Source organism: Sminthopsis crassicaudata, chromosome 2 (genome assembly GCF_048593235.1).
Source record: "Sminthopsis crassicaudata isolate SCR6 chromosome 2, ASM4859323v1, whole genome shotgun sequence".
In the NCBI taxonomy this organism is placed as follows: domain Eukaryota; kingdom Metazoa; phylum Chordata; class Mammalia; order Dasyuromorphia; family Dasyuridae; genus Sminthopsis; species Sminthopsis crassicaudata.
Genome location: NC_133618.1, coordinates 22,698,701 through 22,716,268, shown reverse-complemented (window position 1 = coordinate 22,716,268; position 17,568 = coordinate 22,698,701). Strand labels below are relative to the sequence as shown.

Genomic DNA, 17,568 nt, shown 5'->3' with positions numbered 1-17,568 from the left:
AAGAATTGACTTGTCCAGGATCATAGACTGAGCTGAAAAGCACCATGGAAGTAATCTAGGCTAATTCCCCCTTTTTTATTGACGACAAAACTGAAGTCAAGGGAATTTAACTAACTTACTCAATATCAGAATAGATAGTAATCATCAGAAAGACTAATTAGTTGAGCCCATGTCTCTTAAGGATATTTCTAATTCCACTGCCCCATTCTCTATTTCCCTGTGAAGCTTAAATCATTTAAATAATATATGATTCCCACATCTGACTCCCTTATTCACATCCAGTGGCTACCTATTGTTTCCAGGAAAACCACAATAAATCAATATAAACTCTTCTGTTTAGCTTTCAAAGCCTTCATTCATCAGCTGGTCCTAATCTAACATTTTCCTTTTCTTGCCTTACACCTTCACACAGAGATCCAGCAAAAAAAAAATTAAAAATAAAAATAAATTGGCATCCTACTATTAATCTCCTGTTTCTAAGCCTTTTCACTGGAGTTTCTTTGATGTCTGGAATGTACTCCCTCTTCACATTCCTCTCCCAAAGTCCCTCTATTCCTTTAAGACAAAGTTCTAATTCAACCTTCTGTGGAAATTTTTTTGTTGATACTGTCCTATTGGTTCCCTCCTTTATTCCCTTCCCTAATAACATCAAGAAGTATTCTACACTACCACCACCAACTAGTACTACTACTACTACTACTACTACTACTACTACTACTACTACTACTACTACTACTACTACTACTACTATACCATTACTACTATGCCATTCTTCCTCTTCTTCCTCCTTCTCTTACTTTCTTCTCTTATTATTCCTAGTACTGCTACTATACTACTCCTACTTTTACTACAACTACTACTCTACAACTCTTACTACTACTATACTATTCCTACTATCATTATTATACCACTATTACTATACTACTTCTAATCCTAAACTACTATTCCTCCTATTATTCCTACTCCTACCACTGCACTACTCCTATTTTTACTACTCTACAGTTACTATTACTCTACTATTCTACTACTCTTACTTCTACTATACTACTATACCACTCCTACTATTGTTATTATAATTCTATTACTATACTATATTACTCCTACTACTCCTATCATACTACTATTACTACACTACTTCTAATCCTAAACTACTCCTTCTCCTCCTATTATTCCTACTATTGTACTACTCCTATTTTATTACTCTACAATTACTACTACTCTATTACTATTCTACTACTCTTATTTCTACTATAAAACTATACTACTCCTACTACTCCTACTATTCTTATTTCTACTACCACTACCACCAAAACCACCACCACTACATACTTAATTTCTTTGTATTTATCATCTTTATGTTTTTCTGTGATATTTCTTTATGCATGTATCTATGAAGAAGCTAGGTTATCCAGTAGATAGAAGGTATCAGAAAGATCTGAATTCAAATCTGGCTACAATCAATTACTAAGTGTGTGATCCTGAAAAAAATCACAACATTTTCCTGCTTCAGTTTCTTCATCTATAAAATGTGCTAGGAAAGGAAATGACAAATCACTCCAATTTCTTTGGCAAGAAAACATGACTGTCATGAAGTTCAGAAAGGATTCAAAATGACTAAGTGATAATAACAATAAGTTCTTGGATGGCTTACATTCAACTTTGACAATAGCCCCCCTGACATCCCACCAAACACATACATTCCACTAAATGTCCCTGTACTGGAGACTCTGGTAAAGAACCCTTGTTTGACAAGAAATTCCGAAGTCATTTCACTAAGGTACCTAGTCTTTATTTAGTTATTTAGTTAGTTAATAGCTTATCCATTTGATTATGGTTTGAATTCCCTATTCAGTATTTCAATACACCTTCTTTCTATTCTCTTCTTCCTCAAACACACTTCAGGTTGAAGGAGCTTAACTCTTTTCATCTGGTGAAACTTTGCCAAGACCAAATATAAAGAAATGACTTAAATAGACTCATTTTTAACAGATATAATCAAAGAAAATGAGCAGCCTTGTTACTGAGAATTTGGATGGCCACTTTGGGCCCTTTTGATTTTGCGCATGTATTATCCAGGACTATTATGTGGTAGAGGGTTTATATTTGGCCTCCATTTCTGATGTGGCCAGGGATTGTTTGGATTGAAGTGGCCTAGTGGTTGCTGTATTTTATCACTATAGAAAATCAGTATTTTCCAGAGGAACTAATTCACTTACATTTCAATCCTTCCTCAGAGACAGTGGGATTCTGGGTCAGAACTTAGTCTCTTTCAGCCTCATTTTCCTTATCTGTAAAATAGGTGTCACAATAGTACCTTTCTCTCAGGGTTATTGTAAGGATCAAATGAGATAATAATTTTTAAGTACTTAGCAAAATATCTGCTATATAAAATTAGCTATTTATTATTATTTTATAGGATACATTCATATATATGACATATGCATATCTATCTATGTAGCTATCATCTACCATCTATCTGATGCAGATGGCTAGTTATTTATATATTTTCTACCCTATTAGAGTGTACAGCAAACGCCTTTGCCTTTCTTTGTATGGCCGGTGTTGAGTGCAGTGTCTGGCACATAGATAGTTTTAATGTTTGATGACTAACTCACTGAATAAATACAAAGCCAAAGTTAGCTACTTCTGCACATGAGGTAAGAAATGTCCTTACTTAGGTACCAGCAGTTTATCAGTTTAGCAGGGACATGGTTGGTGGGTAGGCACAGGGAGGAGGGATAGAATAAAAGCTTAAAGTATGAGATTTAAATTGACAAATGAGAGAAACTCCCCTAGGAGAAGGTTACTTCCCTAGGCAATATGGTAGTCTGGAGAGAAAATAGTTCCTAATTTTCTACTCTGGGGCACAGGGTTGACTGCCTTACCCTAGCTATGGCTCTGAGAGAACATTATCACTTTTTAAACTCTCCTTGACTATTTACAGAAAAAAAAAAAAAAAGAGTCCGTCTGGGTTTCCTTGCTTCCTATTCACATTTTCTATTTTTCTGAATCCCACACAGGCCATCATGGCTCAGCTACCCCAAGAGGAAAAGGCAAAAATAGCAGAACAGGTGGAAATCTTCCATCAGGAGAAGAGCAAGCTGGATGCCGAGGTGGCTAAATGGGATGACAGTGGCAATGATATCATTGTCCTGGCCAAGCAGATGTGTATGATCATGATGGAAATGACAGACTTTACGAGGTAAGGGCACACGCCATTCTAATCAAAGATTGGGGGATATCCGAGATAGCATGTCTCCTCCGTGGAGTTGGCTGACCGACTTGTCAATTAGCATCGTGCCAGTCAGCCAGGTCTAGCAGAACAACCTCTTCAATTAGATAGCATTACTTTTGCCAAAATAATAAATAGGGTAATAGTAATAAATAAATAAATAGGGGTATTTAACCTCTATTGGGTATAGAACAGTTACATTCATTTCTTCTTGGCCTGATAATGTCAGCTCAACCGGCCAATTAAATTTCTTAAACAAAGGTAAGAATGGGGACTCCTCCCCCTCAAGGTTTTTTTGAGGGATCTCCATCACAATTTATGGATTTTTATGACTACAGAAACAGACTTTTATTTCCATTGCGTTCCACCATTAAAGCTCCTTAAGGGCAGGGAAAATCTTTTATTGTGCTTTCTTTGTCTTCCCAGCACTTAGCACTTGTCTTGACCCATAATAATCATTTAATAAATGTCTATTGATTTGTATGATGCACAGAACTGAATGTTTATCCACAACATCAAGAAAGCTTGGAGTCAAATGCTTCCTCTGAGATTTGTTTAGTTATGTGACCATGAACAAGTCAACTCATCTTTATGGGCCTCAGTATTAAAATCTGTACAATGGGGCTAATGATGCCTATAGTATTCCATATATTTATGAGAGAAGCAAATGGGTCTCTCAGCCTTATATAGCTATATAAATACAGATTACAAAATTCATAGAAATAGAGTTAGAAGGGATTTCAGAAGCCATCTATGTAAACTCCTTCATTTTATTGTCGAGGAAATGAAGATCAAGGACATTAAAATTCAAATGACACAAATATTGAGTTCCAGAGACAAAGTTTGAAGCCGGTCCTCTGCCCTCTGGTAGAGGGCACCATATTTTGTATTTGTTTCATTTTTTTCTTGTGTTGTGAAACCTCAGTGACCTATTTTTGCTAATGTGTATTCTGTCTGTCCTTTTCCTGTCACATAAAGGTGAATCGTATGTTTAATTACCAGGAAATATGCATTGTTGTAATTTAAATGTGGTGTTTTCCAATCCTCTCCAAGCCAGTCCGTTTTATATCTAAACCTATCCAATACTTATTTGTTAAACGCTTACTACAGGCTGGGCACTGAACTAATCGGTAGTGAATGTATATTCTACTGCTGTTCTTAGCACACTGCCTGGGACACAGTGGATTTTTGCTTAATGAGTAAATACAAGTGATCAAAGTTAAAAGATTGAAACAATACTGAGCTATTAGGGGACCATCTGGGTTCTTAATTGGCACTGGAATGTGTCAATGAGAAAAAGGATAAATGTAGATGTAAATTATGACAAGGATTTAAAGTCTAACCTCACTTATGTCTGCTTGTGGAGAAAGGTTGTGTTGTGTGCTAATAATTCTGTCTATTCATTGTGACTTACCCCTTGTGCACTTCAGAAGAACTGGTACTGCTGGATATTCATGGAATTTTCAAATGTCATTGTGTTTATTAGTGATATAGATGACAGAGTCCATTGGCTTTTCTTTTGACAGCTTCAAATGAGCAAAAATAACAGTTTAGCTTCAATCTAAACATTTTTCACAAAACTGAAGTTTTTTTTTTGTTGTTGTTTTTTGTTTTTTTTTTTACAAGTCTGCACTATCAAATCAGCCTCACTACCCCATTGCAAGGCTTAGGATGACTCAATTTGTTTCTCTTCATCATTTTAATGACTTTAGGGTATTATGTAATCTATTAATGACATGTCTGATAGAAAATAATTACATTATTTTGAGCAAATAATTAATCTAGTCATGTTGCTAGTTGGGAATGGGAGTGTTTCATAGGGTTCTGAAGATGACATAGTGTTATAATCAATTGGGACGTGTAGATTTGTGAAGTCTCATGTCTTGGTATTAAACTAGACAGAAATTGCTTTAATCAGAATATTCTTGTAACAATTTCAGAAGCACTGGTTGACACCCTTCAGTCATCACTTGATCAGCCAATAGAACATAAAATCCTTCAAGACAAAGACTTCTTCATATTTGTCTTTGCAGGCAGATCCTTTATGTCTCCATTTGGAATTTTTTCAGCAAAGATTCTGCGGTGGTTTGCCATTTCCTTCTGTAACTCATTTTTCAGTTGAGGTAACTGAGGCAAACACTATTTAGTGATTTCTCCAGGATCATATAGCAAATAATTTGGGCTTTTGGGCTTATGCCAGCTTTAAACTCAGAAAGGTGTGTCTTCCTGACTCTAAGCCTGACACTCTATCCCCTATACTATCTACTTGCCCTTTTTATCTTTAGACATCAACATGATACCTTAGGGACTGTAGACACTTAATGTATGTTTTGAATGGAATTGGTTTTCATTGTGTTGGTATATTATGTATTTGTAACAAAAAATCATTCCTTAAAAATAAAGTGCAAAGTTGGTCTTGGACCAGATTAAGCTTAGGTTTGAATTATATGCTTTTCATTCCCACTTCTGTGACACTTTGGACAAATTCTTTCACTTCTTTTGCTATTAAATCTGTGATGCTATGATGCTCACCTCCACAGCAGACAAGCTCTACCTTTTGTGCTTTGTTTTGTTTTTCATCCAGATCGTGTATACTTTCTTTAATCAATCTTTTTTGATCCACTGAATTCTTAAGGATCATTCCCTCTGCAAATAATTTTCTGAATTGTTATTTTGTCTATGTTTTTGCTTTTAATTATCTCTTTTCAGAACATATTATATTAGCATTGCCTATGGGATAGATGTCAGACCTACAGCCCAGACTGAAGTCCATAACACTCCCAAGTGTAGCCCCAACTAGACTGAAATGTAGCTCCTATGTGATTGTAATATGTTAATGCATTAACAACTCAACCAATATAGAAATGTGAGGTACAGCCTTCATGCCTCCTTCTTTACACTTAAGTAGTTGCTGTTTCTATTTGAGTTTGACAGCATTAACCTAGAATACCAAGAGTTTAAGTGACTTGTCCAAGATGACATGTACAGGGTAACAAAACCTCTAGTTTTACAGATGTTATTTCAATGCATGTTCACAAAAACCATTTGAGATAGTAATATATTATTATATAATATATAATAGTATTATAGTAATCTATAATAATACATTATTATACCCATTTTGCAGATGAAGAAAACAAGACTAAAGTATTAAGTTCAATTGGATTCAATAAATGTTATAAAGTGCCTACTATGTGCAAAGCTTTGTGTAAATCCAAGGGATACAAAAAATCCTTGCTTTCAACATGTTTACAATCTAATGAGGAGGCAAAATGCAAGCTTTATATGGAATAAAGAGTAAACAATTAGCAAGGAAGGCACTGGAATAAAGAGTTAGAACTTGAAGGAAGCCAGGGAGGATGATAGTTAGAATAAAGAAAGGAGAGCTTTCCAAGCATGCTAGAAGTCGAGAGATGAAGGATCTTATTTATGTAAAAACTATGTAAAACATGTAAAAATGCAATTACTGAATTAAAAATGCATGTCAAGGAATCAGTTGTAAGAAGACTGCAAAAATGGAGGGGACAAAGTTAGGAAAGCCTTTAGATGCCCAAGAAAGCATCTCATATTTGCTCCTGAAAATAGGGAACCACTGGAGTTTATTCCATAAGCATGGATAACCCAACATGAGCTTTAGGAAAATCACTTTAGTAGGTAAATGGAGGATTTCCTTGCATGGGGAGACATTTGAAGCAAGCAGACCCATTAGCTGCTATTGAAATAACCAAGGCATGATGATATCAGGCATTGCACCTGGGACATGACAGTGTCAGAGGAGAGAAGGATGGGATATTCCTGAGATATTGCAAAGGTGAAATCGTCAAGCACTGACAAGAGATTGGATATGGGAGACTAAGAGATATGAAAGGATCCCGGATGACTCCAAGGTTATGATGCTGAGAGATTGGGAAAATAATGTTGCCCTCTACAATAACTGGGTCCAAGGTTGTATACATAGCTTTGCTGTTTCTGGCTTTATAGGAATCATCTCTTTTGATTCTCCTAGGAGCCATGTGAGGTTAATGCTGTTATTATCCTTAGTTTCCAGATGGAAAAACTGAATCTGATGGTTCAGTGACTTGCTTAGGGTCACATAGCTAGCACGTGCCAGGGCAATAGTCAAAGTCAGCTTTTCCTGATCCCAAGCCCAGCTCTCTATCCACTATGGTTGAGTGCAGATTTGGGTTGGAAGAAGAGTGATCTTTGTCTTGAGCATGAAAAAATGGATCTTCTTAGTGAAAGTATGACAGAGTATCCCCTTTTTAATCAGCAAGGTCAGCCCGATTTTGAAACTGGACATTCTGACTTCTTGACTTTGGGTAACCCTTAGCTTAACTTAACTCTGAACAAGGAATTAAACCCAGCTCTTACTCTTCATTCAAAAACCACTTTCAGTTCCATGACACAAAAGAAAGGGTCCAGTTGATTTTGTATTGTTTCCCTAAATCAAGTGATTACAACCATTTGCATGCCATAGCATTTTTTCCTTCTGATTGTCTTATTTTTTTCCTCTCTTCATTTAATTCATTAATTTGGTTTAGTTATCTTCAAATTATGCTCTTCAATATTACTGAAAATTAAAGTGGTTCCACTACACTGTTTATGTAGTAACTTCTTCATGAAGACCACCATAGATTTCTACTAGCAGACTGACCAAACACAAAATTTTGCTTCCACTGCAAAGATGCTAAAGGGATAATCAAAATCAAAGGTGAATTCCTTCTTTGCATTTTGTTTGCCAAAAATAAACAACTCGTGCTGGTCATGCTTTGCATTATAAAAGGGATTAAAGGGAAAAAAAAAACTGTCCAAGGAGGTAAAAAGGACTATTGTGGCATTGATCTTTATACCCCCAACACTTAAATAGCACCTGGCACATAGGGATAAGGATAAGGCCTAATCTGTGATCTCATTGGTACTGGGAACTTCCAAATGAGGAAGTTCCTTCAACGACTCAGGTTGATAAATTCTCTGCAATTTATAATATTAAGATACGGTCTCCTTATAGTATTAAGGATACAGGTTTTTGTATCCTCAACCCTTTTGGCCTATGCATCCCTCCTCAGAATAATGTCTTCAAAAGTAAAAATACCAGCAATTACAAAGTAAACTAATTTTATTGAAATAAAGTTATTAAATATAAGGCAAATTATTGAACCAGTTGAAGAACCCCAGTACATGAGAGCTGCTGAGACCCCTGGGAATCTGTGACTGGCCCAATGTCTTATGTCAATATATTTTCGGACTTAGGACTAGGACACAAGTTTTCATGGTTTAGGGAATGATTCTCAAAATAGCACCTGTCTCCCCAGGTGATTGTGAATACCAGTTAAATTATATTTGAACAGCTCTTACCACAATGCTTGGCACTTAGTAGGTGTCTTATTGTGGTTCTTGTTGATGTTTACCCCAAGAAGAGGTGGCTCAGAAGAGCCTCAAAGACAAGATGACTGGTTGAATTTTCTTTCTTTCTTTTTTTTTTTTTTTTAATAAAGGAGTTGTCATTATACATATATAAATTACCCTAGGATGTCTAATGAAGTTCTTCTAACTGAGAAGCTATGGTTCTGTGATTATAACTTCCTTTTTAATAACTGGATTGGACCTTATGCACCCAAATGAACACTATCTTTTCAAAGTAAGCCCTTCAAGAGTATGGGAATTTATGCCAGAAATGCTCACATTTATTCCAAGTCACTTCTGGAATGGCTCTCTTAGAATTCCATTCTCAGTGATCTGGATGGTGATGGATCTGAGGAAGTGGGTTTTGACTTTTGGAAATTTCCAGAGGTCATCAGGAAATGATAAACTTCATGGCATTTTGCTTCCTTAATACATTAGTTGATAGACAAAGCTAGTTTGAAGAACATACAAGTATGCACATGAATTATGAATGTGTTATAACTTTTGTATATTTTATGATGTTTAGAAATTAATTTCAAGGGAAGTTCAAAGGAGGAGCTCCAGACAATGTTTTCAAGACTGATTGCATCATAGGAATACATCTAAAGCCTTCCTTCTGCCCCCCCCCCACCCTCCCTGCTTCTCTTTTTCTTTCTCGCTCTAGCACTGTTTCTTTCTATCTATCTCTTATTCTTTCAATCTGAATCTGTCTGTCTGTCTTTATCTTTCCAGCTTTCTATGTAGCTCTTTGTCTTTCTGTCTTTCTTTTTCTCTGTGTGTCTTTCTGGATCTCTCTATCTCTGTCTCTGTCTCTTTCTCTGTGTTTCTGTATTTCTGTGTCTCTGTCTCTCCATCTCTCTGTCTTTTCATCTCTCTGTTTCTGTCTCTGTCTCTCTGTCTCTGTCTCTGCCTCTCTCTGTCTCTGTCTCTCTCTCTCTCTCTGTCTCTGTCTCTCTCTGTCTCTGTCTCTCTCTGTCTCTCTCTGTCTCTCTCTCTCTGTCTCTATCTGTCTCTGTCTCTCTCTCTCTCTCTCTGTCTCTCTTTCTCTCTCTCTCTCTCTCTCTCTCTCTCTCTCTCTCTCTCTCTCTCTCTCTCTCTCTCTCTCTCTCACACACACACACACACACATCCCCCGCTTAAAAACAGTTATATTCTTGGGGACAATTTTCACTTGCATATAGAAGAAAAGTTCAGACATACTTGTGGAGAGAGAAGAGGAGAAGAGAAGAGAAGATGGAAGGAAAGGAGAATAGAAAGGAGCAGAGGGGAATAGAGAGGGGGAGCTCAGTCTCCTTAAATAGCCAAACATCTTACAGATTGCATACATCTTGAATGATCACGAAAAGCTCAACAGCATATACAGTTGGAAATAAGGCAATAGCTATTTAATGTATTTGTGCATTAGGCCCAAGGTCATTAGCTCTAAAGTTAGGCTGACCTGTATCTCACCCAAGTCCAAATGCAGATTCATCCTTCCTTAGAAGATGGTAAAATATTTTCCTTCAGAAGACCATATAAACACAATATAACTATAAAATTAAGAAATGCACATACAAGTAATTAAATGCAAGGTTGTTTGAAAGAAGGAATCCCTAAGTTGGAATGGAAAATCAAAAAAGGCTTCATACAGGAGTTGATGTTTAAAATGTGCTTTAAAAGAGAACAATTTTATACATATATTGGATTTAATTTATACTTTAAGATATTTAGCATGGATTGGTCAACCTGCCATCTGGGAGAGGTGTGGGGGGAAGGAGGGGAAAAATTGGAACAAAGGGTTTGGCAATTGTCAATGCTGTAAAATTACCCATGCATATATCTGGTAAATAAAAAGCTATAATTAAAAAAAAAAAAAAAAAAAAGAAAAAGAAAAGAAAAAAAGAGGGAACAATTTAAGATTGAAAGGTGAGGAAGTAATTCAGCCCAAGCAATAGGAATGGCTGGTACAAAGGTCTATGTGGAGTTGGAGAGTTATATGTGTGAAGCAGAGAGAGATCTCCCAATATGGGAGAGGGAGTCAGTCCAATGAGGCTAAAAAGGAAGACTGGGCCAAGGCTTTGAATGACTTTATAAGCTCAACAAAGCATCATATTATATTCCAGAGGCATAGGATTTCCCTGGAGTTTGTAGAATATGGATGTAGTTTAATTTGTATAAGGAACTTCAAAGAGGAAAATATTTTATCAGTTCAAAACTTAATCATTATCAGTCTTCTCTGTAATTTATATACTCTCAGACAGAGTTATCTAGGACAAAGCTTCTTAAACTGTATGTTGAGACCCCTTAGGGAGTCCCATAACTGAATGGAGGGTCACAAAATTATGCTTTATTATCAGTAAATTGTTAATTTGTATTTTTATTTTATATGCCTAAATATATGCCTGAATTGTATAACAATTCATTGAGTAAAAGATCATAAAAGGAAAAAGTTTAAGAAGCCCTGACCTAGAGAACTTATAAGTGATTTGACAAACATCTCACAATCTATTTTGATAGATAGATAGATAAGTAGAGATGTATAGAGATAGAGATAGAGATAAAGATAGATATATGTAGCGAGCTGTCGTCTCTAAAAGCTGTCGGATCACTCTCTGGGAAGAGATCTGCTGTGTCTTCTACTCAAATCTCTCAGACAGATTCTTCTTCCTGTAACGAACCGTTGTCTCCAGGCAGTTGCTGTTAACTCTTGTCCTTAGAAGTGACTTCCCTTCCTGCAGAGAGCCCCGTCAAGCCTGATGCAATGCAGAGTCTTTCTTCTTGAATCCTGGCTCTGAATCTCCTCCAGCTCTTATCCTTCTCCAGGCCGATCTGCTCTCTGGGCCCAGTGTTCTCTCTTTTATTCTCCCAGAGAATGGGCGTGGGATAATGCAAGGGCTTCTGGGAAGAACCACCCCAGCCAATGAGCTTGCCCCCTCTATCAAGTCAACCTGAGTTCTCACCTTGTAATTGTCCAGAAAACCTGAATTCTCACCTTGTCACTGTCCAGACAATCTCAGTTCTCACTTAGTAATCCTAACATCTCCCCCTTTCTTTTGATTTAGAACATAGGACAGTCATGACCTTGAAACATAAATCCATCAATATGGGAAGTATTACAGATAATTACATAAATTACATAAGCACATAAGTAACATAGTAACATAATACATGCTAGAAGTATATGACAAATAACATAATCAAATAATCATAAATTGAAAATTTATAAATGTCCATAATTCCATTGTCCATTAGTCTCATCTTGTGTGAGGAAGTCCAATGATTCCTGCTGGTTTTAAAGTTCTTTAACAGTCTTTTTATTAGCCATGCTCTTTCGGTGTAAGATGTTTCTTAGATCTTCTCCTTTATTTTGAGGTCTTTCTCTTTTTCTGTCTCTCTCTGATGGACAAGGCGAATATGACTCGTTGGCACCCATCTGATTCCTTCTCCTGCTGAAGAAATACAAGCAAACCCTCTCTCCCAGGCAGTTAACCTATCTAATTTCCTTCTATTTACCACTTTCTAAATCTCTTCTCATCATCTGACAATTACATTGGAGTTGTTTGCACTGGGCACAGCCCTGTTGGTTTAAAAGGCCTGTATTCTCCCCAAGTGTAATCCATTTTTGCAATCTGATTGCCTTTTGGCTCACTTATTAGGTAATCCTTTTCTGCCATGTGATTGCTTTTCTGTTGGTTGATTAAATCAGAGTCCTGGCCTTCTAAAGGTTCTTTGGGTGTAACATCAGCTGCCATCATGCCCCAAGTCTTTTTTGCCTGGGGCCCTGGACCTGGGCCCCTCATCCCGTTTCCCTGAATTATTCTACACTCTGATGCCCAATGGAGTCCTCTGTTGCATTTTGGACATGGGGTTTTAGGTCTTCTTTCACCCTGTCTTCTCACTGTATCTCCATACCTACACTGAGCTCTTAGATGCCCAATTTTTCCACATTGAAAACATCGCCGAGTTTCTCTAGAAGTCCCTTGCCAGGAGGGACCCTGTCTTTCCACATTCATCATTGTCTGGGTGTAAAAAGCATTTGTTTCCACTGTAGCACAGCGTCTTATGATCTCCTCTAAAGGAGCATCTTTGTCTAATCCCCATATAATTCTTTTGCAAATTTCATTGGCATTTTCCTTAGCCAGATGTCTGGTCATTATTTCTGTAGCTGAATTTTCTCCAATAGTTCTTTTGACAGCAGTTTGCAAACGTCCCACAAAATCTGCAAAAGGTTCATTGGGACCTTGCTGTATTTTAGTGAAAGCCTCTCCACGATCTTTCTGTCCAGGAAGGACACCCCAAGCTTTTATTGCAGCCTTAGCAATTTGCTCATATATTGTCATGGTATAATTAATCTGTTCCGAATTCTCTCCATACTGACCTTCACCAGCTAAGTGCTCAAAAGTGAATTGTGTGTTAACTCCTATTTCCAAATTGCATCTGACTTGAATTTTACATAATTCATGAAATTCCGCAAGCCATAATAAATTTTCTCCAGGTTCCAGACATGTCCTTGCTATGGATTTCCAATCATTCGGGGTTAGGACTTCATAAGACAAACCATCTAGTAACATTTTGACATAAGCTGATGTAGCCCCATAAAGGGTACAACCTTTTTTCAAATCCTTAATTTTATTCAAATCTAAAGGTGCATATCTTCTCCTTTTTTTTACCTACAGAGTCAGTATTTTCAATCACAGGATATGCATGTATAAAATCACTTATATCCTGTCCTTCTCTCTTAGCTTTAACCAATGCTTTTTCTAATCTTGTCATAGGCTTAGGCTTCTTCACAGGCAATTCTGTTTGTGTTTCTGCCTCTTCCTCTCCTCCTTCTTGCTCCACCCATGAAGGGTTAATTGAGGGAGGAGATGGGAGGTGCTCCTGTTGCTGTTGCTCAGAATTGTACTTAACTTCATTGTTATCTGATTCATCCTTTTCACCTAGTTTAGTTGACACCTCCCCATTTTGCTCCTTCATCTCTTCCTTTAGAATAACATTTTTTAAAGCCATTTGGATTAAATTGTAGGTATGAATTGTATCTTTGGAAATTGAGTTTGGCCTGGAATTGTAGTGTTCACCTAATTGCTTTCCTACTAATTCCCATTCATCTGGATCCAATTCTTCTTCCAGAGAAAAAGAAGGACATATAACCTTCACAGTTCTTAAAAGTTCAGTAATCTCCTCTAAAATTATAATCAATCCTTGGCTTTTCATAACCTTGATGATGCTCTCCAAACATTTTCCTTGAACAGAAGGTGTTTGCCCCATTTCACTATAAGAGATTCCTGGTTTATCCCTTAACAAGTTAAGTTCCTTATTTATCTATTAGCACGCTCACTTAATCTTTAACAAAGTTTCCTCGTTACTCACGGTTCTGGGTCAGAGAGACTGAGATCTAGATCAGAAGCTTTTCCACTGGAATCAGGACTGTGTCTGTCCCTGTTCGGGCGCCAAATTGCGAAGGTCTGGTCTAGCTCCTCTTGTCAGGATAAGCAAAATTCCTTGCCCCACGTTGGGCGCCAAATGTAGCGAGCTGTCGTCTCTAAAAGCTGTCGGATCACTCTCTGGGAAGAGATCTGCTGTGTCTTCTACTCAAATCTCTCAGACAGATTCTTCTTCCTGTAATGAACCGTTGTCTCCAGGCAGTTGCTGTTAACTCTTGTCCTTAGAAGTGACTTCCCTTCCTGCAGAGAGCCCCGTCAAGCCTGATGCAATGCAGAGTCTTTCTTCTTGAATCCTGGCTCTGAATCTCCTCCAGCTCTTATCCTTCTCCAGGCCGATCTGCTCTCTGGGCCCAGTGTTCTCTCTTTTATTCTCCCAGAGAATGGGCGTGGGATAATGCAAGGGCTTCTGGGAAGAACCACCCCAGCCAATGAGCTTGCCCCCTCTATCAAGTCAACCTGAGTTCTCACCTTGTAATTGTCCAGAAAACCTGAATTCTCACCTTGTCACTGTCCAGACAATCTCAGTTCTCACTTAGTAATCCTAACAGATATAGAAATAGATAAATATACACATACACATATATGTTATATATATATCCATTTTATTTTTTTTAATTTTCAATAATACTTTATTTTTCCAAATACATGTAAAAATAATTTCCAACATTTATTTTTGTATGACTTTGTGTCCCAGTATTTTTCTCCTTCCCTTTCTTAACTCCTCCATCTCCAAGATGTTAAGCATGATGTGCTAAGTATAATTATTTTAAACATATTTCTATATTTGTCATGTGCAAAATAATTTAGACCAAAAGGGAGGAAAACTGAGAAAAAAAAGTGAAAATACTATGCTTCTATCCATATTCAGTCTTCATAGTTCTTTCTCTGGATGTCAATGATATTTTCCATCCCAAGTCTATTGGAATTGCTTTCAATCACCTCATTTTTGAAAACAGCCAAGTCTGTCATAATTGATCATCATATGATCTTGTTGCTATTATATATGATGTTTTCTAGCTCTGCTCACATTATTAACCATCAGTTCATGTCAGTCTTTCCAGGCTTTTCTAACTTGCTCATCATTTCTTATAAAACAATCATATTCCATTTCATTCATAGACCATAACTAATTTAGCCATTCCCCAATAGATGGGCAGGCACTTAGTTTCCAGTTCCTTGTCACCACAAAAAGGGTTACTATAAACATTCTTGTACATGTGGGTCCTTTTCCCTCTTTTATGATCTTTTTTGAATACAGACCCAGTTATGGCACTGCTTCATCAAAGGATATGCAGTTTTATAGCCCTTTGAACATAATTCCAAATTGCTTTCAAGAATGGTTGGATCAGTTCACAATTCCACCAACATTTCACTATCTTTTTTCTGTCATTTTAGCTAATCTATGGGATGTGAAGTAGTAACTAGTAACTCATAATTATCTTAATTTGTATTTCTCTAATACAGAGTGGTTTAAAACATTTGATATGACTAGAAATAATTTCAATTTCTTCATCTGAAAATTATGAGTTCATTATTTGACCATTTATCAATTGGGAGATGACTTGTGTTCTTATAAATTTGAGCCAATTCTCTATATAATTTAGAAATAAGATAATTATCAGAAACACTGGCTATAAATTTCTTCTCCTCTCCAGCTCTCCAATTCTTCTAATTTTAGTTGCATTGGTTTTTCTTTTTGCAAAACCTTTTAAGTGAATGTAATCAAAATTATCCATTTTGCATTTTGTAATGTTTTATTGATCTTCTTTGGCCATAAATTCCTCCCTTATGCTCAGATCTGGCATATAGACTATCTGTTGCTCTCTTAATTTGCTTATGGCATCATTTTTATGTCTAAATCATATAAACATTTTGATCTTATCCTACTATAGGATGTTAAATAATGATCAATGCCTTGTTTCTGCCATGATATTTTCTAATTTCTCCATCATTTTTTATCAGTCAGTTTTTATCTCAGAAGCTTGAATTTTAGGGTTTATCAAACACTAGATTAGTATAGTTATTGACTATTGTTACACAGTCTTTCCATTCTGTTTCTCCACCACCTGGTCTGAGACTATGGGCAAAGACCATATAGGCCACCATTCTATAACATTCCCTCTAACTGTTAATTTGTCATGTTACCAACCAGTATTTACCAAAGATCAGACTTGATTTTACATCTTCTTCGGTAAACCAACAAGAAAAGCACTTCCTACTTTATTCCATCAAAATTTTATTAAGCACCAACTATATACCAAGTCTTGGAGCTAGGAAGATAGGTTTTAAAAAAAAAATTCTAACTACAAGAAATTCATGTTTTTAATGGGAGAGACAATATGCAAATAACTATATCCACAAAATATAGGCAGCTATAATATAGATATAAATATAATAATATGTAATACATATGTATTTGCTCTGATATGTTTATGAGAAAAGAGTGGGAGAGAGGAGAGGGAAGAGAGAAGAAGGGGAAGGAGAAAGGAGAAAGAGATGGGAGAGAAAGAGAAGGAAGGAGAGAAGAGGAGATGGGAGAGGTGAAGAAGAGAGGAAAGGGGAGAAGAAGTCACTGTCACTATCACAGAATCCTATAAAATTCTTAAAAGAAAAAAGAACAATTACGGTGATATGGAGTGAATATGATAGGAAAGGATAATGATGGTGATCACTGCTACACTAGAAAATAGTGGAGATAGTGAGAAATAATCTATTCAAATAAAAATTCTAACAGGAAACTGTTAAACTTGACAGCACCAGCTAAATATAAATCTGTATTAACATTGCTAAACATTGACAAGTTTTTTTTTTTACTTCCTTTGAAAAATAACAACACAAAGTGGTAAGAAATAAAAACATGGGGAAAATAACCAAGAACCTCTTTTACATAAATAAATATCCCAGTTTTAGGAAGAGGGAGCCAGATTGTCTAGATATCTGTAACTCCTCCATATTGCATGAAAATTCATATGTGAAACCTCTGTCTCTATTTGGAAATCTAAATAGCAATTGAAAAGTTAACTTACACCATGGGAGGGCTAATGTTGCCCCAAGAAACCGTAACTTTCACATTACCTCGTATATATGTTGGAATCGACAGCAGGGATGCTAAATTATCATAACTTTACATTTAGAACTAGTAAATTTAGGAAAGAACAAGAATGTTCAGCAGGAAATTAAACAAAATTCAAATACTTTGATAAAATAATACTTTGTATTTTCCTATTAAAAAACAAATCTTAATGAGTGTTGATTGGAATGATTATTTACCACACACCATGAATTCTGCCTGCATTGCTCAGAAAACATGATTTTCTTCACATCATGTTTGAGCCATGGCTAATAGGATTTGGTTTTGTATTCCATAGTAGTATCTTATAAATAACACTTGATAGACATAAAAAGAAGAGCTGTAGCAAAAGTACAAAAAGTGGCATTTGAATGTATTTTTCTTAGATTATGCTGCCTCAAGTTGCTTAGCTACCTTTGGAGAAAGGTGAACAGATGATC

At 36.4% G+C, this 17,568-nt stretch overlaps 1 protein-coding gene across 1 annotated transcript in view; it reads left to right on the top strand.

The window, feature by feature from the left end:
• The window catches only part of CTNNA2 (catenin alpha 2), a 1,514,496-nt gene that overhangs the window by 1,439,627 nt on the left and 57,301 nt on the right, over positions 1-17,568 (top strand). The window contains 1 exon segment of the mRNA XM_074285480.1: positions 3,021-3,202. Within this exon segment, the coding sequence (XP_074141581.1) occupies positions 3,021-3,202 (182 nt within the window).